The following is a 25,004-nucleotide window of genomic DNA, read 5'->3' as shown; positions in this document are numbered from 1 at the left end:
ATTTTGGTCATGTTGTCAGAAGGGACCATTCCCTGGAGAAGGATGTCATGCTTGGTAGGGTGGAGGGTCGAAGAAAGAGGGGGAGGCCTTCAAGGAGATGGATTGATAAGGTGGCTGCGATGATGGGATCAAGTATAGCGGGGATTGTGGGGCTGGCGCGGGATCGGGCGGTGTTTCGTTCTGCTGTGCATGGGGTCGCTGTGAGTCGGAAACGACTCGACGGCACTTAGCAACAACAACAACTACAATGGGGTTGATTGGATCCCATGGTTGTATGCGTCAAGTGTCAGCACGTAATCTAGAAGGACAGAGTGGGCATGGCAACTTAATGAACAGCAGAGTCAAAGCAGCAATCAAAAGTCAGACTCATTTGGATGTATGGCATTGGCTATTTAGTCATGGTGTCCATAGGAGAGAAATAGATGGGAACTCTACTAAATATTTACTTGATTTGTATAAGCAGAATTCTACATCAAGTAAATGTCAGTCTAACTCGAATAACCAAAATAACCAGGCCTCTCAATTAATTCCCAGACTTGAACCAGTTTATAGACCCACAATCTCTTGAATGAAGGAGCAGCTGGGTCCCCTCAAGAAAGAACCCCACTTCTTAATTTTATACTGTTAGTCTTTTTCCCAGCATTCCCCAAAGGAATCTTTGGCCTTTTGTAAGAGTAAGTGTTCATTGGGGAAAATAAAATAACCAGGCTTTTCAAGGATTACTGGTTACTGGCTCTGAACTGACACTAATTCCAGGAGACTCAAACCCACCATGGCCCACTAGTCAAAATGGGGGTATATGGAGGTCAGGTTATTAATGGTATATTAGCTCAGGTTCATCTCACAGTGGGTTCAGTGGGTCCTAAAACCCATCCTGTAGTGATTTCCCCGTTCCAGAATACATAATTGGAATAGATATATTCAGCAAATTGCAGAATCCCTGACATGTGGAGTAAGGGCTATTATAGTAGAAAAAGCTAAGTAGAAGCCATTAGAACTGACCCTGCCTAGGTAAACCAAAAGCAATACTGCATTCCTGGAGGGACGTGAAGGTAAACCAAAAGCAATACTGCATTCCTGGAGGGACGTGAAGGAAGCAGGGGTGGTGATTTCTACCACATCCTCCATTATCTCACCTATATGGCCTTTGCGAAAAACAGATGGATCTTTGAGAATGACAGTGGGTTATCGTAAACTTAACTAGATGGTGACTCCAGTTGCAGCTGCTATTCCAGATGTGGTTTCATTGCTTGAACAAATTAATACATCTCCTGGTACCTGGTATGCAGCTATTGATCTGGTCAATGCCTTTCTCTCAATTCTGGTATCTTAGGGACACAAGAAGCATTTTGCCTTCAGCTGGCAAGGCCAGCAATACATTTATACTGTCCTACCTACCTCAGGGGTATGTTTACTTTCCACCCCTATGTTATAATTTAGTCAGCAGTGACTTTGCTTGCCTTTCCACAAGATGTCATACTGGTCTATTACATTGATGGCATTATGCTGATTGGACCTAGTAATGAAGACATATCAATGACTCTAGACTTATTGGTAAGATGTTTGTGTGCTAGAGGGTAGGAAATTAACCTGACAAAAATTCAGTCATGTTCAACCTCAGTGAAATTTCTAGGGATTCAGTGGTGTGTGGAATGTTGAGCTATTCCTTCTAAAGTGAAGGATAAGTTACTGCACCTGGCTCCTCCTACAACTAAAAAGAAGGTACAATGACTGGCGGGCCTCTTTGGATTTTGCAAGCAATATATCCTTCATTTGGGTGTGCTACTTCAACCTATTTATCAAGTGACTTGAAAAACTGCTGGTTTTGAGTGGGCTCCAGAACAAGAAAAGGTTCTACAACAGGTCCAAGCTGCTATGGAAGCCACTCTGCCACTTGGGCCATCTGATCCAGCTGATCCAAAAGTGTCAGTGGCAGGTGGAGATGCTGTTTGAAGTCTTTGGCAGGCCCTGATTAGTGAATCACACACTCTAGGATTTTGGAGCAAAACTCTGCCATCCTCTGCAGTTAATAACTACTTTCCTTTTTGATAAACAGCTATTCTCTTGCTACTGGGCCTTAGTAGAAACTGAACACTTAAGCATGGGACACCAGGTCACCATGCAGACTGAGTTGCCCATCACAAACTGGGTGTTGTCTGACCCACAGTAATAAAATCAGATGTACACAATAGCATTCCATGATTAAATAGAAGTGGTAGATATGAAATTGGGAGCTCTGGTGGCATAGTGCCTAAGGCGTTTGACTGCTAACCAAAAGGCTTGTGGTTCAAACCCACTAGCCACTCCTCAGAAGGAAGATTGGGCAATCTACTTCCATAGAGATTCTGCCTCAGAAACCCAAGGAGGGGTCACTATGAGTGAAATCAACTCGATGGCAGTGAGTTTGGATTTTATTTAGATATATGAAATTGGGCTTGAGCAGGACCTGAAGGTACAAGTAAGTTACATGAAAAAGTGGCTCAATTGCTTATGGTCTCCACTCCTATCACATTACCTTCCCTCTCCCAGTTTGTACCCATGGAACTCATGGGGAGTTCCTTATGAACAGTTGACTGAAGAAGTGAAAACTCATGCCAGGTTTACAGATGGTTCTGTATGATGTGCAGGCACTGTTCAAAAGTAGACAATGGCAGCACTGCAGCTCCTTTCTGGGAACTTCCTGAAGGACAGTGGTGAAAGGAAATCCTTCTAATGGTCAGAACTTCAAGCAGTGCATCTGGTCGGAAAGAGAAATAGCCAAATGTGTGATTCTGTACTGGGGTGTGGCCATTGGTCTAGTTGGATGGTCAGGGACATAGAAGGAACATGACTGTAACGTTTGTGACAAAAATGTATGGGAAGAGGTATAGGGCTAGACCTCTCTGAATGGGCCAAAGAAGTAAAGATATTTGTGTCTCATGTGAGTGCTCACCAAAGGGTGACATTGGCACAGGAGGATTTTAACAATCAAGTGCACAGGATGACATGTTCTGTGAAAACCAGTCATCCTCTTTCCCCAGCCACTCCCATCATTGCCCAATGGGCTCATGAACAAAGTGGCCCTGGTGACAGGGATAGAAGTTATGCATGGGCTCAGCAACATAGACTTCCATTCACCAAGGCTGACTTGGCTACAGCCACTGCCGAAACAAATACTGGATCTCTGATATGGCAGCATTCCTCCAGGTATTTCTGGTGGCAGGTTGATTATATTGGATCACTTCCTTCATGGAAAGGACAGCATTTTGTTTTTACTGGAATAGATGCTTACTCTGGATAGGAATTCGCCTCCTCTGCATGCAGTGCCTCTGCCAAAACTACCATCCATGGACTCAGGATGCCTTATCCACTGTCATGATATCCTATACAGCATCACCTTGAATCAAGGGACTCACTTCACAGCACATGAAGTAAAGCAGTGGGACCATGCTCATGGATCTACTGGTCTTACCATGTGTCCCATCATCCTGAAGCAGCTGCATTGATAGAACAATGGAATGGTCTTCTAAAGACACAGTGATGGCACTAGCTAGGTGCCATTGTTGGGGCAATGTTCTCTAGGACTGTATATGCTCTAAACCAGCATCCAGTATGTGGTGCTATTTTTCTAATTGCCAGGATTCATGGTTCCAGAAATCAAAGGGTGGAGCTGTGTATGGCACCACTCACTATTACCCCAAAATTTTTGCTTATTGTCCTCCTAACTCTATGTTCTACAGGTCTAGAAGTCTTAGTTCTAAAGGGAAGAATGCTCTCACCCAAAGACACAACATGAATTCCATTAAACTGGAAGTTAAGAATGCAACCTAGCCACTTTGGTATCCCCATAATTCAGAATCAACAGACAGAGAAGGGAGTTACTATATTGGATGATGTAATGGACTCTGACTAACAAGGGGAAATTGACTTGAAGTTGCATAATAGAGGTAAAAAGAGTATGTGTGAGATACAGAAGATCCATTAGGGTATCTCTTAATACTACCAGGTTATTATGTATTGAACTGTGCCCCCACAAAATGTGTCCACCACTTGTCTAGGCCATGATTCTCAGTATTATATAATTATACTCTGTTTTGTGATTTAATATAATGATCCTAGGTATTGTAAATCCTCACCTTTATGATGCTAATGAAGCAGAATTAGAGGAAGTTATATTAATGAGGAAGGAACTCTGGTAGCACAGTTCCTAAGGTGTCTGACTGCTAACCAGAAGGCTGGTGGTTCAAACCCACCAGCCACTCTGTGGGAGGAAGACCGAGCAATCTATTTCTGTAAAGATTTACCACCTCGGAAACCCAAAGAGGGTCACTATGAATTTTTTGGTTTGAGGTATATTAATGATTCAGGATGCCATCTACAGGATTAGGTTGCATCTTGAGTCATTCTCTTTTGAGATATTAAAAGGATTAAACAACTGAACAGAGATCAGAGGTACCTACAACCACCAAGAAAGAAGAAGTGGGTAGGAATGGAACACCTCCTTTAAACTGGGATCCCTGTACTGGGAACCTCCTAGAATCAGGAAACATACAGAGAGAAAGCCTTCCCCTAGAGCTGGCACTCTGGATTCAGACTTCTAACTAGACTAATCTGTGAGAGAATAAATTTCTGTCTGTTAAAGCCATCAACTTGTGATATTTTTGTTATAGCAGCACTAGATAACTAAGATGCATGCCCTGAGATTAAAGTCAATGGACATCTACAGCAACCTGATTCTGATATGACTATTAATGGCCCAGACCCTTCAGGAGTGAAGGTTTGGGTCACCCCACTAGGCAAATAGCCACAACCAGCTGAGGTGCTTGCTGGTGGTAAAGGGAATATGGAATGGGTGGTACAAGAAGTTAGTTCTAAATACCAGCTATGATCACATGACTAATTGCACAATTGAGGAATGTAATTATTATGAGTATTTCTTGTTTTATTTTATGTGCATATATATAGCAATTATTTTTTTGCTTCTTTCCATCCCTAGGGGGTTTTTGGTTGTATGCATATTAGTTGTGTTATGTTAGGCACAAGTATGACTTTGTAATTGTCTTCATTTAAAGATTGTGTATGGTTTAAAGAGCTGTGTACAGGTCCCAAGTTGACAAGGAGTAGACTGTGATGGCTGGGACATAATTCTCAGTGGTTTGGCAATTACATGATAATGTAATCATCCTCCATGATGTGATATGATGTGATCAGCCAGTCAGTTGAAAGGGGAGTTTCCTTGGGGGTTCTGTCTGCATCCAGCATATATCTGGACGTTCTAGCAAAGCTTGCTAGCTTGCTGTGGATCCTGTATCTGGATAATTGTCATCATCTGACCTCTGTTTCTTGGGATTCATTGGCCTCCATCACCTATGAGCCAGCAGCCTACTGTCTGATGTGCTGATCTTGGATCCCTCTACCCCTGCTGTGTGAGTCAGGAGAAGCCTCCAGCCTGACACCTGACCCACAGGCTTGGGACTTGCCAGCCTCTACAACTCTGTGGGCCATTTCCTTGAGATAGATCAGTCAGTCAATCACTCTCTCTCTCTCTCTCTCTCCCTCTTTCCTTCTCCCTTTCCCTCTCTCTGTATGTGTGTGTGTGTGTGTGTGTATGTGTATATATGTATGTGTGTATGTATATGTTGTTGTTGTATGTTGTTGTTGTTACTTGCCGTCGAGTCGGACCCGACTCATAGCGACCCCTCCTTGGGTTTCCGAGGCAGTATCACCGAGGCAGTATTGCCCTATCTTCCTTCCGAGGAGTGGCTGATAGGTTTGAACTGCCAGCCTTCTGGTTAGCAGTCAAGTGCCTTAGGCATTATGCTACCAGAGCTCCCTGTATGTATGTATGTATATATATATACACACATGACTCAAGCCAAACCAAACTCACTGCCATTGAGTCAGTTCTGACTCATAGCAACCCCCATTGGGTTTCTGAGGCTGTAAATCTTTACAGAAGTGGATCACCCCATCTTCCTTCTGCGGAGTGGCTGGTGGATTTGAACTGCTGACCTTCTGGTTAGCAGCCAAATGTCTTTGTGTGTGTGTACTTACATATATATATATATGTATTTCACTGGTTTTGCTTTTCTATAGAACCCAGCCTAAACAAACAAGATTCTCTATTTCTGGTTCATCTAAAGCAGTGCTGTGGCCTTTCCTATTTGAAACTGGAATGGCTACTCTGCATTCTGAAAAAGGATACATTTTCAGCCAATTTTCATAAAGTTCAGAATTTGGTGGGCAGTTTCCTTTGAAAGTTTACATTAAGTGCTCTGCCACTCAAGTCTCCATATGGAATTGTTTAAGAAGTTTAAAGCCCAGCAATAAATGCCTTGCCTCAGACATACTGTAAGCCTTTGTCTATTGAAATGCAGCAGCTGTTTCATTACTTAAACATACCAGGTAACAACTGCACAAAGAAATAGCAAGTTTATGACAGGAGGTTGTTCTGGATAGGCTACAGTCAAAGCAGCAGACTTTTGTTCAGGAACTTGAAAGCCAACACACACATAACACCCTGTAGCAGGCACATTTTGTTGATATCTTCTCCACAGCTCACCCACCAGAAGTTATCCATCAGAAAATCAAGGAAATGGATCCAGCTTTGTTCTAAAATTATCTTTGGTCAGGCAGCACATAATACCCATTGGTATCAACGCATGATATTATGAAGTCCTCTTGTCAGCCATCCACTTGGCACCCATTCTTGTCCCCAGCTTATAAATGAAGAAATTGAGGCTCTGCCAGGTTAAGTAACTTGCCCAGGATCACACACCTAGAGGCAGTAGAGTCAGGATTGAAATCTTGGTTTTCTTCTTACAGTCTGGTGTTTTTTCCATTTCAACACCAGATATTGTATATGTCAGGGCTGGGAAAACTATGTCAGCCTTCCCAAAATGTAGGGGTCTTCTGTACCCAAGGATATACATGGAACATCTTCTTGGAGAGACAATTTTACTTGAAAATTTGATTAGGGGTGGGAGGAGAAACATTTTAACCAGGAAGTAATTTAAAACATTGTTTCTCATATTAAAACAAACCCAGATAATATGAAGAAGTAGCATGTAAACGTTTTTATGGAATTTTTGAAAGACAAGATATGAAACTTAAGGGCATCTCCTACCTACACCATGAGCTCCTGGACCTCTGAAGGTCCACATTCATTCTCCTAGGCCATTGGCAATGTGGTGGAAAATTAGTAACATATGCCCTAGTTTTAGAACTTACTGTAACTTTAATGTGCCTGAAGAAAAGTGTTAGTTTAAATGTTCATTATTTGAGGGAAAAAAAAAACATCTTAAATACCAGAGCACTGATTCTTTTCCAAGGGTCATGAATTTACACTTGAATTTTCAGGTGAGAAAAATTCATTAAGGATGTTATTTTAAAAAGAAAAGAAAAATGTATTGAAGTTTAACATATGTGCAGAAATTTCTGCACACATCATAATTGTATAACTCAATGAATTTTCACAAAGTGTGAACACATTCCTATAACCAGTATCCTGGTCAAGAAACAGATCATGGCCAGGACCCAGAAACCCCACTCTTGCACCACCACTGTCCACTCCCCCTGACCCCAAGGTAAGACTTTCCTGATTTCTCACACTGTAAATTAGTTTTGCCTGTTTTTTAACTTCGGACATACAGTATGTGCTCTTTTGTGTCTAACTTCTTTTGCCCAACATTATGTTTCTGAGAGTCAAAGGACGTTACTTTTTAAATAAGGAATTGTTCGTTGGTCTTAGCAAAACTAAATCCCTGGAAAAAAGGAAAAGAGGCCTAGGTAGACCTGGAGAACTGTAAGATCTCGAAAACACTAAATTCTAACCTAACCCTCCTGTAAAACTAAACAAAATTAAACATTTCAATTAAATTTTTATTTATGTACTCAGGAACAAGAGATCCCACTGTTTTCCATTTTGTTGCATACCATTGTCCTCTCATCTAGAAATAAACTGATTTTAAGGAAGTGGTCTCCTTGGTAACTGAGCTTCATGAAAACCCTAGAAATGTCTCTCCTATTTGTAAATGCTTTTAAATAATCTTAGTAATAAAGACAAGGAAGGGTAAGATCCAATCATATTTCAGGTTAGTAGAGAAGAGTTAAAGAAAGAAAGAGAAAAACATGTGGAACATTTTTAATGACCTCACATTCCTTTACACTGAGCAGAACGACATGGCACAGAAAAGCCTGTTTATCCAGCCTGTAGATTTTGAGCTGGAATGAAATTTTGTGTGTGAGAATGTTTGAGAGCCATACAATGAAGTATAGGTATAAGGTGCTATAATTAAAAGCATAAATATTATTTCAAATCTCATGTCCAAATGTAATTAGCTTATGTCATGTTCTGTGAGGTATTTTCTAAATGCTACCATCTATCTAAAAGGGATCCGCTTGGCAGCTAATTGTCTTATAAAATTCTTGATTTACATATTTGTTCTATTGACACACAAACTGTTCAGAAAGTCCCTGAAGTGCCTGGAAACTCCCAGAAGTCCCCCTACCTTTGTTCTAAGCACTGGTCATAACCTCACAAGGCTAGGCTAGCAGAGACAAATAGAAGAGCCTTTCTAAAATTTTGCTTTAAAGGCAAAATAAAATGTTAATCTATGCCTTGCATTTAACTATGCCATTTGATGAGTGCACTATTGCAATAGCTTTCTATTTGTCCCTCTGCCTCTATGTACTCAATGCCAGTTTAGCCTAAAGGACCCTAGTAGCACAATGGTTACACGCTCAGCTACTAACCAAAAGTTTGGCAGTTCCAATTTGCTCAGCAGCTCCACAGGAGAAAAACCTGGTGATCTGCTCCCAGACAGATTATAGTCCAGAAAACCCTATGGGGCAGTCCTACTCTGTCACATGGAGTCACTATGAGTCAAAATCGACTCAATAGCACCTAAAAAAAAATAACTTTTGTTTATTAAGCACAAACCACGTTATGGGCATCATGTTAAACAATTTGTATTAATTTCCACAACAGTTTATGAGGTAGCTATTACTATTATACCCATTTTACAGATTAGGAACTTGAGGCTCAAAGACGTTATTAACTCCAGAACAATAATGTTAGAGCTAGGTCTCAGATCCAGAGCCATCTGATTCCTAAGCCCATGATCTTAGCCCATGATGCTATATTACCATTTTCTCTCATGCTAATAATACTCATTATTTCAGAACATTGACAAAACTTTTGGATAGTAAGAAGATTTTAGTGGATAGCATTTTGAGTGGAAGAGTTGATTCAAGGCAGATCTTTGATCAAAATGCTGAAATAGGCCCTTATTTCATGGTTTGTTTGACAGTTGCTTCTTAATTCAGACCTGCTTTAAATCTATTCTTGGAAGAATCTTCTCTTCAATTGTGTTTAATAGATTCTAAGTGGTACTCCATTAAAATGTAAAGCTTTGAAAGAGCTTAACCCCATTGTTGGCCATTGCCAGGAAAATTGTCTGGTTTTGAGTTGTACCATCTATCTAAGCACACACACACACACACATACCTGACAGTGGAAGATATGTACGCATGTCTATGACTTCTTGAATATCTGCAATTGTGTTTAGAAGTGAATAAATCCTCAAGGAGAAATATCCCCAAGCCAAACTTACTGTCTTTTTTCCAAATCTGAGTTTCTTTCTTGACTTTTGATTTTCTGTGCTTTCACCCAAACTGACTGAAACCTCAGCATCTGAAATGTCTTTAATTTTTCCTTCTACCTTGCTCTTCACATCCCAATCGCACCACATTCACTTGGTTTACCTTTATAATGTCATTATATTTACCCATCCTTTCTGTTCCACCGTAGCCTTGCCATATTAAACCCTTGTCATCTCATGAGTGATTTGCAATAGGCTTCTAACAGATTTCTTTATCTCTAGCACCATCCTTGCAAATCCTTTTTCAATCACAGCCAAATTAATTTTTCTACAAACTCTCTTTTATTGTTTCACCTGCTTTCTTAAAAGGCTTCCATGGCTCTCTATTGCCAAATGGATAAAGTTCAAACACTTTTCCTTGGCATTCAAGGTTTTCACATCTAACCCCAGGCTACCTGGTCAAATTTACCTTCTACAACTATCATACATAAGCCCTCTGTTCTACCAGACAGTTCCCTGAACATACCTTGTAATTAGGTTACTTCCACATTTGAATCACTCTTGGTTTAGGAAAATGCTCAGGGAACAGTTTTCATTTCACCACGATGAAGCTGTGATTTATTTGAATTTTTCAATTAGTAGAATTATTTACATGTTTTGGTACTTTTAAAAAATAATGAAGCTGTATGTTTTAGACCCTTGTCATCTCTCAGTTAGGAGCTCTGGTAGTGTGTAGTGCCTAAGGCATTTGACTGCTAACCAGAAGGCTAGCAGTTCAAACCCACCAGCCACTCCTCAGAAGGAAGAGTGGGCAATCTCTTTCCATAGTGATACTGCCTCAGAAACCCAAGGAGGGGTCGCTATGAGTCTGATATGACTCCATGGCAGTGAGTTTGGTTTGGTTTGGCACCTCTGAGTTACAAATTTAACTACAACCCAGGAATTTTGAGCATCTAAAAGGTGTTCTGTTGTTTGCATTATAGAAAATATATTTGCCTACTAACTAAAAAGGAGCTCTTGTGGCACAGTGGTTAAAGCATTTGGCTGCTAGCCAAAAGATCAGCACCTCAAACCCATTAGCTGGGAGAAAGATGAAGCAATCTTCTTCCATAAATATTTACAGCCTTGGAAACCCTTTGGAGAGACAACCAAACACCTTGAGATACAGAATCACTGGGCCTGCAGGCTTGAAACCATAGTCCTGGGGTACATCATGCTCAATTGGCACAACATGGTACATAAAAATCTAGTTCTATGTCCTATTTTAGTGAATAGCAACTGGGGCTTTAAAAGCTTTTGAGCGACCACTTAAGATGCAACTATTGGTCTCCTCTTGTCTGGAGCAAAGAAGAGTAAAGAAAATCAAAGCCATCTGGAAAGGGATCAGAATTGGAGATCCTGGATAGATTGGGAGGAAAAAGGTCAAGCAAAATTCAAAAACACAAAAATGACCAGAATTACTGGTTGCATGGTGACTGGTGGAGCCCCCGAGACTATGGCCCTGCATTATCCCTCTGGCTTGGATATGGACTTGCTTCTGTGGATTGGCTCTCAGCCCAATAGTAGAAAGACCTACATGCAGAACACCTACCCCAGGGAGATGCACCCACCTACTCTAGGAAGATTCACCCCTTAGATCAACCAGCCATGAGACATCAGAAGGGCAGCATTTTCTTAAAGGGAAAGCTGTGAAATCAAATGTGCATGAACTGTTGAATGTAAAGCAAATCTGCTTTGTAAATTTGCATCCAAAGCACAATTTAAAAAGAAAGAAACCCTATGGGGTAGTTCTGCTCTCTCCCATAGGGTTGCTATGAGTTGGAGTCAACTTGATGACAGCAGGTTTGGTTTTCTTTTGGTTTTATTAACCAAAAGTTTGGCAGTTCAAACTCACCCAAGGCACTTCAGGAGAAGAGCCTTGCAATCTGCTTCCTAAAGATCACGGCCATGAAAACTCTATGAAGGGCAGTTCAACTGTGCACACATGGGATCACTATGAAAATCAATCTACTGGACAGAAACTGGTTTGATTTTGGTTGGGTATGGCCTTTCTGAGAGATACCCAATGACTCTAGATAAGTGTTAACTTTCTCATGCAACAGAGCAATTAAAAAATCCAAATAAGTTTATTTTTGTAGGCTCAAGTTAATTGACTTACTTGCTACACCACTCTAAAATAATGAATGTTTACACGTAAAAATTATCTTTTCTGGGACTTCTGGTAAGATAGAGGAATAGGCAGACAAGCTACACAGACCCTCTTCAACAAAGGAAAGAGAAACCAATTGACAGAGATACAGAAGATATTCCTGGAGCCCTGCACTTTGAAAGGAAGTATACAGAAGTGGATTAGGCACCAACTAGTGGAAAAATTGAACGAAAACAATGAATACAGAGACAGTTGGAGTAGTGGACTGTCAGCTACTCTGATGGGACCAACAGCCTGAATATTTCCAAGTGGTGTTAGGACCTGAGAATTGACCTAAAGATCATCCCTGGTCACCAAGGGCTACAGGTACAACTGCACTGGTAGCCTATGACTAGGAAGGGGAACAGGAAGGAGGGAGACAACCTGTGGACTTTTGGCTGTCCTGAGGGTGCAGCCATTTTGATTGTTTACAGGCAGTGGCCATTTTGGATTTTAAAGTGACAGCATTCTCATTCGGATTCCAGAGACTTAAGAAAATGCTCCATTTGCCAAGGACAGTCGGGACATACGGGAGGCTGACAATGGGAAAAGAGGTGGTGAGTGAATAAATACTGCCAACTAGCAAATAAAGGAGCACAGCATAGTACCCTGCTTACGCAGATAACGTACAAAGGAAAAAAAAATTGTGGGTGACTCACTCCAGTATACAATCCCCAATTAAATACAAACACAAAAATGTCACAATGCATCAGAGAGAGCAAAACATCACAGTCCGCACAAAGAGGCAAGATAAAGCAGGAGAAACAAGGGACCAGAATATAGACCCAAAACACAGCCTTGAGGAAGACACAGCATTGGAACTGCCTGATAAGGAATTCAAAACAATTATATTTAAGTACCTTCAACAAATTGAGGGACAGATCAACACTGACAAAATTGAGGAAAACGTAGAGAAGACCCTAGAACAATTTCGAAAGACAATACAAGAACAAAATGACAAAATAAATGGAAAATTAGAAATGATACTAAATCTACAGACAGAAATCCAGAAGATTAATACTAAATTTTCAGAAATCGATAACACATTAAATGGGCAAAGGAGTAGAATTGAATCAATGGAAGACAGAATTAGTGAGATTGAAGGCAAATACCCCAATACTTCTTTAGAAAGGGATCAATAAGAAAAAAGATCAAAATAAAAGGAAGAAAGCCTAAGTTTCACGTGAGATACCATCAAAAGGAATAACCTACATGTAATCAGAATTCTGGAACAGGAAGTGACAAATAAAACCACAAAAAAAATTGATGAAGATTTTTGGAAAAGAATTGTCTTGGTGTGATGACAGATGAGAATATATCCATTCAAGAAATCCAATGAACCCTAAACAGGATGATATGTCACCAAGACATATCACCATCAAACTCACCAAAACTAAAGACATAGAATTCTGAGAGCAACACAGGAAAAAATGAAAAGTTACCTATAAGGGGCAACCAATAAGACTAAGCTCCAATTTCTCGGCAGAAACCATGCAGGCAAAAAGACAATGGGATGGTATATATAAAGCCATGAAAGAGAAAAATTTCCAACCAAGAATTATATACCCAGCAAAATTGTCCCTCAAATATGATGGTGAAATTAGGACATTTCCAGATAAGCAGAAATTAAGGGAATTTGTTAAAACCAGACCAACCTTACAAGAGATGCTAAAGGGAGCCCTCTGGACAGAGAACCAACAACAGCAAACAGTAACTGACCATTAACACACATGATGACATAACCCAGAGACCAACCCTGTTATAGAAGTATCCAAAGTAAATAAGCCTACAAGATTGTAAACAGGGAACCAAAGACATCAATTGACAAATGAAGACAACCACAAACCAAAAAAAGGGAAAAAACTGTCTGGTTATAGAACTTCTAAATAGTAGGGAAGTCAAGACAACTACAAGATAGAACAGACTGTTCTAAAGTTGGAAAGAAAACTATAAATCACAGGGTAACCTCAAAGAAAAATGATAAACCTTCACATCAAAATGAAAAAGAGGACCAGAACAAATATTTAGCAAATACTAAAACAATAGCAACAAAGGAAGTGATAATATGATTCATAAACAAAACGAGCTCAGCATAGAAAATTGTATGGAACAAAGAAATCAACACCATGAAAAAGCACATAACAAAATGACAGCAACAAATTCATACTTGTTACTAATTACATATCTGGCAAGGGACTTATCTCTAAGGTGTATAGAAAACTGCAAGGCCTCAACAGCAAAGGGATTAACAATCCAACTGAAAAATGGGCAAAAGACATGAATAGACACTTCACCAAAGAGGATATACAGGTGGCCAGCATATACATGAAAAGATGCTCACGATCATTGGCCATCATAGAAATACAGATCAAAACAACAGTGAGATACCATCTCACCCCAGCACTGACGGCAAGGTTCAACGAGACAGAAAATAACAAATGCTGGTGGGGATGTGGAAAGCAGTATGGCGATTCCTTAGAAAGCTGGAATTGGAGATACCATTTGACCCAGCAATACCATGACTAGGTATATATCCTAGAGAAGTGAGAGCCAGGACAGGAACAGATATATGCACACCCATGTTTATCACAGCACTATTTACAATAGCAAAAAGATGGAAACAACCTACATGCCCATCAACAGAATGGGTAACCAAACTATGGTACATACACACAATGCAATAGTATGCAACACTAAAGAATAATGTAGAGTCAGCAAAACACCACATAACGTGAATGAACTTGGAGGACATTATGCTGAGTGAAATAAGTCAATCACAGAAGGGTAAATACAGTATTAGTTCGTTGTTGTGTAGAGTCACGGAAGGGTTTACATATGGAGGGCAACTTTGTTGGTTGCCAGGAGTGGGAGGGGAGGAGAGGGAACACTGAAAAAAAAAAAAAAAGAATGTATTGACCCATGTCACTTTAGTTTTGTGTATTTCATTATACATAAATTATATTTCAATAAAATGCATTTTAAAAAATTGTCTTTGCTAAGCTCTCAATCAAAGTGTGATAATGGAGTAATAGAAAGAACACTAGACTTCAAGTCAGAAGCTTAGGGGTTCAACTTAATACTGTGGAATCTTGGGCAAGTTCTTAAACTTTCTGAGCTTCAGTGTCTTCATCCATAAAATGGGAAGAATCATGTTTCATAGGTATGTGGTGAGAATCATATAACCTGTGAAGGCACTTGAGACATACCATATTTCATTGATTCTAACACTCTTACATTTAATATTTCTGAAATCAGGATACATCTTAAGCTCAATGGCATCTTGACATTCTGTCACAGTTTAATGGGTGGTGTTTTCAGTGACATATAAAGTAATGATGTATCTTAAAATCAATGGTGTCTTAGATTTGATAAATGTACAGATTGGTGCTCTCTTTCTCAGAGTTGTGCAAAAACATATATATATTCTCTCTGCTTATCCCGCTACAATATGTCCCTCTCCTAAGACTCATATGTTTGTTCATACTTTTATTTGTTTTTATGTATCTATTAACTGTGAAAACTCATGTTAGTTCTCATCACTGTTAACTAGGTTTTACTGTAAACTTTTAGAGAGCAGAGAGTATATCCCTTTCACTTTCTTTGCAAATCAGCTTTCAGAGTTACATGTTCTGTGTTTAATAAATATTCACTCTTGGTTCTAATTCCACTTTTGAGACAGCCGTAAAAACTGGGGTCTTAACAATAGTCCATTGATTTTGATAAAAGCTAGGTAAAGGACTGGGACTGCAAGGCTGGAAAAACTTATGTTAGTACATAGATTTTTTTTTTTTTTTTTACACCACTATTTCCTGTTCAAAATATTGTTGCTTACCTTATGGTATCTTCTTTCTTCTATAAGCCAGGTAGCCTCAGACAGCATTGTTGAAATGCCTGGACAACCAGGAGGCCCTGTTCTGGTGATGGTGGGGTTTGGCCCTCTCCTCAACTAATCTAGGTTATTATTTTCAGCAGCCTAAGACACAGGAAAAACTTTTACTTGCACCAGTACTAAGGATGGGAATGATAATGAGGAAAATAAGAATAACCAAATACATGATCCTTCTCCTTTCCCAGAGTAGACGTTTGTGGACTCTGTCCACAATCTCTGAATGTTTCAACCCATTCAATCAATCACTCATTCACTCCTGCTTTTATTTTTCTGTGGTGATCTGACAGGTTAAAGATTTCATAAATTCAGAGCTTCTAGCACAGTTATATTCTTCAGAGGACCAAAATACTCTGATGGAGGAGTCTGCTGAGCAGGCCCAACGCCGGGATGAGATGCTTCGAATGTACCAAGCACTTAAAGAAGCTCTCGTGATTATTGGTGACATCAACACTGCCACTGTGTCCACCCCTGCACCACCTCCAGTGGATGATTCCTGGATACAGCACTCTCGCAGGTAGGGCAATGGTCCCTACGCCACCTGAGTTCCACTAAATTTAACCAATATCATTTTCTAAGAATATATAACATCTAGGAGTTCTGGTGGCACAGAGGGTAAAGCAATTGGCTGCTACCAGAGTCAATCTACGTCCATAAAGTTTTACAGCCTTGGAAACCCTAGAGGGGTTGCTGTGAGTCAGAATCAACTCCACAGCAGTGGGTGTATAACATGCTACCATTTATGTACCAAAATAGAAATTAATAGGTGGAGAGAAAATATACACTTGTACATGTGTAGAATATAGTTAAAAGAATATACAAGAAACTGCTGTTGGTGGTTGTCTCCACAGAATGAAAAGATGGGCAAGGGAAACTTTTCACTGACTTTTGTAGCATGTCTGAATTACTCAGTCAGAAAATAATACCTTTTAAAAGTAATTAAAAAGTTATAAAAAATTTTTTAAGATGAATTTGGACACAAAGTAGGAGTGGGCAAATTGCTGTTTGTCTTTTTCCTCAGGTCACCTCCTCCAAGCCCCACAACCCAAAGGAGGCCAACACTAAGTGCTCCCCTTACAAGGCCCACATCTGGCCGAGGACCAGCTCCTGCCATTCCCTCTCCAGGTCCACACTCGGGCGCCCCCCCAGTCCCATTCCGTCCAGGCCCGTTACCTCCTTTTCCCAACAGCAGTGACTCGTTTGGAGCCCCTCCACAAGTTCCATCTCGGCCCACACGGGCCCCTCCTAGTGTTCCAAGGTAAGGAGCAGAGCAAAAATATGGTGGGAAGGCTCTTTGGTTCTTTTCTTATAGTGTGACAGACAAAATGTATTTGAAAAAGAAAATTACAAAGATATTATTATGCATGTTTGCAATATTTACCTTAGAAGTGGATCATGGGGCAATTATTAAGTCTATTATACCATTTAAAGACCAAGGAACTCTGGTGGTATAGTGGATAAGGCATTTGGCTGCTAACCAGAAGGTCGGTGGTTCAAACCCACCAGCCTCTTCATGGAAGAAAGATGAGGCAGTCTGCTTCTGTAAAGATTTACAGCCTTGGAAACCCAATGGGAGTCACCATGAGTTGGAATCGACTCAATGACAGTGAGTTTGGCTTAAGTTAATGGGGTCCTTAAAGTCTCTCATTTATCAGCTTACACACACAAAATGGAACCAAAGAAATCTGGGTCCTAATGAATGTCATTTTGCCAGCTGTTTATAGAATTTGACAGAGGGCTTTCAGATAGACCAGTGGTGGCTGGGTTGTATGTAGGACGCCATGTGCTCTATAGGTCATAAGAGTGTCATAGACTAAGGCCTGGCCTTCAGTATTACCAAAGGAATTCTAGAACACCACTGACTTCAAAGAATATTACCCATCTGCCCTCTGAACTATAGTTCTTAAGCCCAATATTGTTGACATTATGTTGCTTGAGTAAAATCTGTTTAATCTGCACTTGTTTAAAACAAATTTAACTTTAGACATAATGATTGCTATGTGCAATGATTAACCATATATAAGAAAAAGAACATTGTGCATTTGAATAATATATTTTGACAATTATAAGCAGATTTTTCAGGACTAATTGTGAAACTAAAAAGCTAATAAATAAATGCAATTTACTATATTCTTACTTTCATATATTTATAGTCAAAATATATGCAATGTGTATAATTTGTAAAAGTCTTAAATTAGAAGGATTTTTTTTAATCAAAAATTTTAAAAGGAAAGAAAATTAGCCCATGTAAAAGTTAATTATTTAGTTAATTATTCAATTCAGAGGATAAAAATATTCTTATGCTACATGAAAGACACCCTACTATCTATCTATCTGTCTATCTATCTATCTATCTATCTATATATATATATATAAAATCAAAAGTAACATTTCATTTTGATCTTCAAGTTGTTGGGTGTATGAAGAAAAGGAGGTGAGATCTTAATCTAGTGAACAAAGGGTGGTATATCAAGAATAGCAGGAGATTTGGAATCAAGAGATTGCCATAGTTCTTGGGCACTTAGCTCTGAGCTGGGAGTACTATATCTGGGAAATGGGAAAAATTCAACAACAAGCTTGTTGTCCAGATCATTTGAGAAAGCATTTAATAAACTGTAAAGCACAGTGGTTGCAACTAAGCATTACCATTTTGGTCCTAATCAAAGATGATACATAGACTCACAACCTTATATATACATTTTTTTTTCTCTAAACTTAGTAAGTTTAGCTTATAACATGTTTGGAAGTGAGCTAAACTTCTAGTAATAATAGTAAGAATAACAGTAACACATTGTGTTCTTAAGGAGCTCTGGTGGTGCAGTGGTTAAGGCATTCAGCTGCTAACCAAAATTGGTCAGCAGTTCAAACCCACCAGCCGCTCCAGGAGAGAAAGGTGAGGCAGTCTGCTTCCTTAAAAATTTACAGCCTTGGGAACCCTGTGAGGCAGTTCTACTATGCCCTATAGGGTCACTATGAGTCGGAATTGACTCTATGGCAGTGAGTTTGGGTTTCTTATGCTCTTAATATGTGCATGGCACCATCCTAACTAAGAGCTTCACATGTACATTTTTAGTTTAATGCTCACAATAACCCAACAAGATAAATTATTAACCACATTTTACAGATGAGGCACAGAGGTTAAGCAGCTTGCCCAAGACTGCTCAACCAGCCGGTAGTGGAGGTGGGATTGACTCCCCAGTAGTCTTACTCCAGAGCCCAGTCTCCTAACCACTGTACCAGGATTTCTCAACTTTGACCTTACTGGCATTTGGAACCAGAAAATTTTTTGTTGGGGATGGCATTGTAGGATATTAAGCACCATCCCTGGCTTCTACCCACTAGATGTCTATAGCTCCACTTGTGACAACTAAAAATGCCTCCAGGCATTGACAAATATTCCCAGAAGGGAAAATCACCTTCCTCTCCAAGAAGTACTGTATTATTCAAAAGCTCTTCCTTTGTTGGAGAAAAACAGGAGTTTTAGCATTGAGCCCCGCTATAAACTGAGAAACCCTCAGTTTGCAAAAATGTCTGCCACTGTGCCAGAAGGCATGAAGGTGAGAGGGGGTTGGGGTTGGGAGTGGGAAGGCAGAGTCCCATCCAAAAGCCTTGAAGTCAGCCATTTTGTCTGTTTAGCTATAAGAAGGAACCAGAGCAACTTGGTGGTGCCTGTCCTCAGGAATGAACATGCATGTCTTGCCTGCTCGCTTGGCTGCTTTACTTCTTGGTTTCAGATAAGCTGACTTGCCAGAAGCCCTTGAGAAAAAATCATCTTTTGAATGCTAAATGGATGTGTTAAGCGGGGTGGAGTCATTCGTGGTATTTCCGAGCTCACATGTAGAAGGCAGCCATGCGGGAATCTGTAGCCTGCACTGGACTGCTGGCCAGTTAACCTGCCTGCATTGGGGAAGTAACAGCACATCAGTTGCATTATTTGAAAATTCTAGAATATTCTCAAGTTAGAGCCAGAGTTAGATTGATCTTGCCTTGCAAAGAGTCCCAAATTTAAAACAGAAATGGAAGTATGGAGTAAAAAGGAAAGTTGGTTGCTTTGTGCTGAGCCTTCAAGTTTAAGTGCCAGTTCAGCACATTGGGAGGGAAATCCCGGTTGGGGGGGGGGGCGGTCACCTGAGAGAGTGAGAAAGACTGTCAGGATCCTTATGCCCATTAAAGTCTAGCTTTAGATGAAGAATTCTGACCACATAAAGTCTGTTTTTAATAAAAGCCAGAGCAGGATTCCTACCAAATGCAAGCCAGAAAATGGGGTTTAAGATTTCAAAAAGAGAGAGAGAGAAAGGAAATGAAAGAAAGTAAAAGAGAAAGAAAGAAGTTGAGGGAAGTTCTTGCTGAAATGTTTCCTTGTTCTATTTATTTATATAGTCTCTTTTCCCACCATGATTTGCCTCCATTTTCTCTACTAAAAACTAAGAAAGTTGAAATGCCATTATCCATCATCTCCAGGAAAACAACCCTTAGCTTTCCGAGAAGGAAGTTTGATTTTTTTTTTTCAAGTTCTTTGCTTTCTTAAGGGCCCTGTCTCCTCTTTTATCTGAAACCAGAAACTCATAATGTGACAAGACAGCATAAATGGTGTCCTGCTGGCTCCCTGTTGGGCTTTACTATTACAGAGGCAGTAACTGAACTTTTAGAGGCGAAAGCGTCTGCCATTCAGCATGTGCCTGTCCATAGTTTTCTAATGGATAATTCACAGTTTTGCTAGCAAGTTATGATCTTGACTTTTAAGAGCATATACACTTTTAACCTCATTCAGCAGTAATCAAGGCACTTACAATTGTACAGAAACCATGAGTGTTCTGCTTTTTAAAGAATTATTCTTAGTCTTTCTTTCCATTCCAATGTAAAAGAAGAGGAAAGAGAGAGGAGGAGGTGGAGTCATTTTTGGCCCAGCTTTTCTCAGCTGCTCAAGCTGTTCTGGTTTACGTGCATAGAGCTTTTCAGTGAGGGAGCTGAAAATACTGCAGACTACATGCCTGTTTTAATTAGTTCCACCTGAACTAGGGGAGCATCTCCATCCCTTACTTACCAGTATGGATGTTTCCATCATTAGTAAGTTGAGTGTATACAAATCTGTGATTTGTGGAACATTTTCTATTGCCAGAAGATTTGGGTTGCGCCCTCCCCTCTCATCCCTTCTCAACTTCTCTGAAGGGGCTGAAACCCCTGTTTGAAACTCTCAGCCAGCCGTGTACTTGGACTGCCTCTTTAGAGTCCCTGTTCTCTTCCTTGAAGATCCTAATCTTCATCAAACACTAACTTGAGGGAGGAGGTAGTTATTTTTGGTTACCACTTCTTAAAATCAGTTAATTGGAAATCATGGCCTTTGACATTAACACAACAAACTAACTGAATCAGAGTGTATTTTTCCCTGGCAACAGCTGACTCTGGCATTATTTCACTCATTTGTCTTCTCTTCTCTTTCCTTGGACCAAGCTATTTTGCAAATGTCAAAAGGGGACAAGGGTGGGAGGAAGGGTCTCTATCCAAGGAAATACAAATTTCATTTACCTCATCACTTCCATTTAACCCACATGAGCCCCCCAAAAAATTGAAAAGTGGAACTGCTTTCTTTTAATCACCTTTGTCCACCAAGTCTCATGGTGACATTTTAAAAAATGGCAAAAAATCATACCAAAGAATTTGGTCTTTGCTCATCTATGACGGAAGCACACTATGGGAACCAAGAGATGTTTCATTAAAAAAGTCTCTGGAGAACCCTGTGGTGAAACTGAATAGACAGCCCCAATGTAGCATCAGGATAGCCCAGGATTTCCCACTTATGCCCAAACTCTGATTTATGAGGTTTCCATGACTCTACACGGCACACTTTGAGCGTCTTACCCCAGTCGTGCATTCTCAAGTCATTTCTTCTGAAATCAACTACCCTGAAGGCAAATAAGTCCTTCTATGTAAAGAGACAATTAAGACACCCCTTTCTTTCTTCTTTTCAGAGATATAAGCAAACAATTTGGTTCTTCTTATAATTTAGTTTAATCCTGTCTTAAGTGTTTGAACTTAATGGCCTGCAGTGTTTTCTCTCTTTGGAATAAATTTTGTGTTGATATCATTGACAGTGAATGCAGAATCCCTTTCACTTAGGGATAAGGTCTCCTTGTTTTGTTTTGTTTCTTTTCAGCCAGTCCCCCAAATTTTGAGTAAGGACAAACCCACGATTCTTATGAATGTGTCATTGCATCCCTAACATCAAGGTTTGGTGCCATGAAGGATGAAGCTGCAGAGCCTTGAAGTCGTGGGCTAAGGGTACATGGAAAATTAAGCAACTGCTGTGACTAGCCTGTGTCTGAACTCCCCTCATCATGTACTGGAATCTCTCTGGCTTACTCCCTCCCCAGCATCCCTGTCAACATATGACTTCTTTTAGCTACTCAGTGTCATTTGGACCAATGATGAATTGATCTTGTGATCTGCTTTCAGCCACGAGCTTTCTGTCCCCTAACTATCCTCCCCTTTCAAGAACAAATAAATTTATAATTAGATATTCTGATATGCAGGGAGCAGTTTTTATTTTTAGCAACTGGATTTAAAAGTCAAGCAAAGATGTTAAAAAGTATTAATTGCCAAGAATCAGGACAACTTTGAGATGTTCTTTTAGATTCTTAATATTTTAGGCACCTCACCAGCGTATGTGACAAAATTCGTTACTGAGACCCCAAATGTAATTTACAGTTTGTTGTAGGTTTAACCATAAGCTGTGATGATGTTTATTATACGTCATTGAAAATAGAAATTTGGCCACATGCTGTTTACTAAAGAAAATGTCCAGTTGAATGTAAGCCCATCCATTAAAGGTCCCATTAAAAGCCTCATTAGAATTCCACTATGATTCTGGTTTCAACCTAGTTTGTCACTGAGGTCAATCAATGGTTAATCTCAAAAGTTCCTCATTCTTCAGGTCTTGGTTTCAATCTGGTTTAAGTGAAAGTAAAATTAGTTTGGTGGTTTCCTCCTTGGGTCTAGCAAGTTTGAGTCTACTTTACACAAACATCTCCATCCTGCCCCAGTTGAGAGTGACTGGCAGTCTGTTTAGGTGAGGCCCAGGAACAGAACTGCAAGTGTTCTGAAGGTCATAATTGGGGAATTTTGCAGATGTGTCAGGTAGACTTCAGATTGCCTTTCTGTTTTCAATATGTCCCTTACTTTTCCAAACATCCTATGATGGAGGAGGGCAAAAGCAAAAAGGGTAGGAGGAGGATCTCCATCAGGCAGAGCTGGAGCAATGTAAATGCAGGCAGGTGGGAAGCAGCAGTAAGTATAACAATATGCCACTGTTAGCCCCATCAAAACTGACGTTAAGTTAACCAAACACAACTGCTTCCATGTCCCATGACAAATAATAGCAAATAGCTGTCGTTGTTCCTTTTGGGGGCTCTAAACTGCTTTGCTTTTAGAACTCTAAATTGTTACTGTTGAAGGGAAAGCTTCTCTGAGTTTCGGGATACACCCCCTGCCCTGGGCTACACCTGATCTATAGACAAAGATTGCCAAGGCAGGAGTCTGGAAAGGGGCCACTGGCCAGCGAAAAATGCACAAATGATTATTATTCTTCCTGTGGCCAGTCAGCAGCAAATTGTCACCAGTTGGAATCTGCTGAGTGTTCTTATATACAAGTTGATGTCAGCTCAAAGGCAAGAAAAGAAATTCTACCCAGATACACATACACAAACTAGTACATCTGTCTCATCACTGCCCTCTCCCTCACTGTAAGAAAAGAATGATCTTAAAGGGAAAACCTTCACACCCAAACAGTTACGGTTAGATGGTGTGCCACTTGAATGGCCAGAAATTCATGGCACCACATGAGTCAAGGCTCTTACATGTTTAGTTTTTATCCGGCACCAAACTACAAGAAAGAGCCACTGGAGCTTCCCCCTTTTCCTCTGACTCACCATTTATATGAAAGATGAGAAGCAAAACTTAAATCACACCTTAGCCTATAACACCCAGGATATTTAGAATGAAACTGTAATGTTACATCATTAATTCAACACGTGCCTTAAATTCCTACCTCCAGGAAGATGAGAAAGGAGTTGAGGGTTTAGCTGAGGGTTCCGCAGCTTTGGTCTGCTTGTCTTAACTTCATTGCTGCTTAAATGGAGAATTTTTAAATGCCTGACATTAAAATCCTTTAGCTTAGTATTCATGCCAACATATTGTAAGCACTGTCAGGGGGAACCTCTGACTCTAAACACATATTTACACCCTTTACTTGCCAAATGAAATCTATCTGGCTTACCAAAAGTTGTAGCCAAAAAAATATTACACTTTCGGTTCTGGCCAAGATTTTAAAAGTGGGGTGGGGGCAGTGTTGCAGAGGGATCGGGTTTGAGAGAATCTGCAGATGCATAGGTGCCACATAATTAGTATTTAGATGAAGTTTAGATGACATGACAACTCTGACTGAAAGAAAAGAGTTTCCACCTGTGGCAAGGTCTAAAGCCATGAAGTACTCGGGTAGCCTTGCCACGGTGTGGAATCTCCTTTTCCTTCTGGCTGCTTTTCAGGCATCACAGCCACTTGATAAGCAAAACCACAATTAGCAAGTGCTCCAGTGTCTTGAATTATTTTGTCACTGTTACCATCACCACTAGGAAATATTCGCTCCTGTTTTCCAGTCAAGGCATCCTGGTGGCGCAGTGCTTAAGCGCTTGGCTGCCAATAGAAAGATCTGAGGTTCAAATCCATCAGCCGTTCCAAGAGATAAAGATGAGGCAGTCTGCTTGCGTAAAGATGTACGGCCTTAGAAACACTAAGGGACAGTTCTACTCTGTCCTATAGGGTCATTCTGAGTCAGCAATGTAGTAAAATTCATAATTACTCATAATCAATAGCAAGGCAATTACTGAGACATGCAACTCTAACTCTTCATGAAGTCAACATTTTTCCCATTAAGAGTTATTTTAAGCACTAAAATATAGGATAAGTATCAATACTCTTCTTGTTGATCTTATAGGAACCCAGAGAATGTGTGAGATCAATATGAAATTTTAAAATAAACTTCATTTCTTCCCTTCTTTTTTGGTGGAAGGGATAATGGCAAATTTACAAGGGCGATGAACCAACTTAGAGGAAGATTAAGTTAAAGACCTGGATAACCACCAACTAGATAGACCACCATATGACATCCCCAAGCAGCTATGGCAGTTTTGAAAACTAAGAAGAGCTGAGGTGGTACAAGATCTTAGGTGGTTTTGAGTAAGATTGAGTTATTATCAGTGAAGGGGCACTCTGGTAGCATAGTGCCTAAAGCACTTGACTGCTAACCAGAAGGCTGGCGGTTCAAATCCACTAGCCACTCCTCGGAAGGAAGGTT

The 25,004-nt window shown here is 40.1% G+C and overlaps 1 protein-coding gene across 1 annotated transcript in view; it reads left to right on the top strand.

The window, feature by feature from the left end:
• The window catches only part of DNM3 (dynamin 3), a 903,988-nt gene that overhangs the window by 864,855 nt on the left and 14,129 nt on the right, over positions 1-25,004 (top strand). The window contains exons 19-20 of the mRNA XM_007947116.1: positions 15,946-16,172; positions 16,677-16,913. Of these exons, the coding sequence (XP_007945307.1) occupies positions 15,946-16,172; positions 16,677-16,913 (464 nt within the window). The remainder of the gene's footprint in view (positions 1-15,945; positions 16,173-16,676; positions 16,914-25,004) is intronic.

The sequence above is a fragment of the Orycteropus afer genome, unplaced genomic scaffold, assembly GCF_000298275.1.
Source record: "Orycteropus afer afer isolate SDZICR_OR568_19922 unplaced genomic scaffold, OryAfe1.0 scaffold00175, whole genome shotgun sequence".
NCBI lineage: Eukaryota > Metazoa > Chordata > Mammalia > Tubulidentata > Orycteropodidae > Orycteropus > Orycteropus afer.
This window is presented reverse-complemented; position numbering and strand designations above follow the sequence as displayed.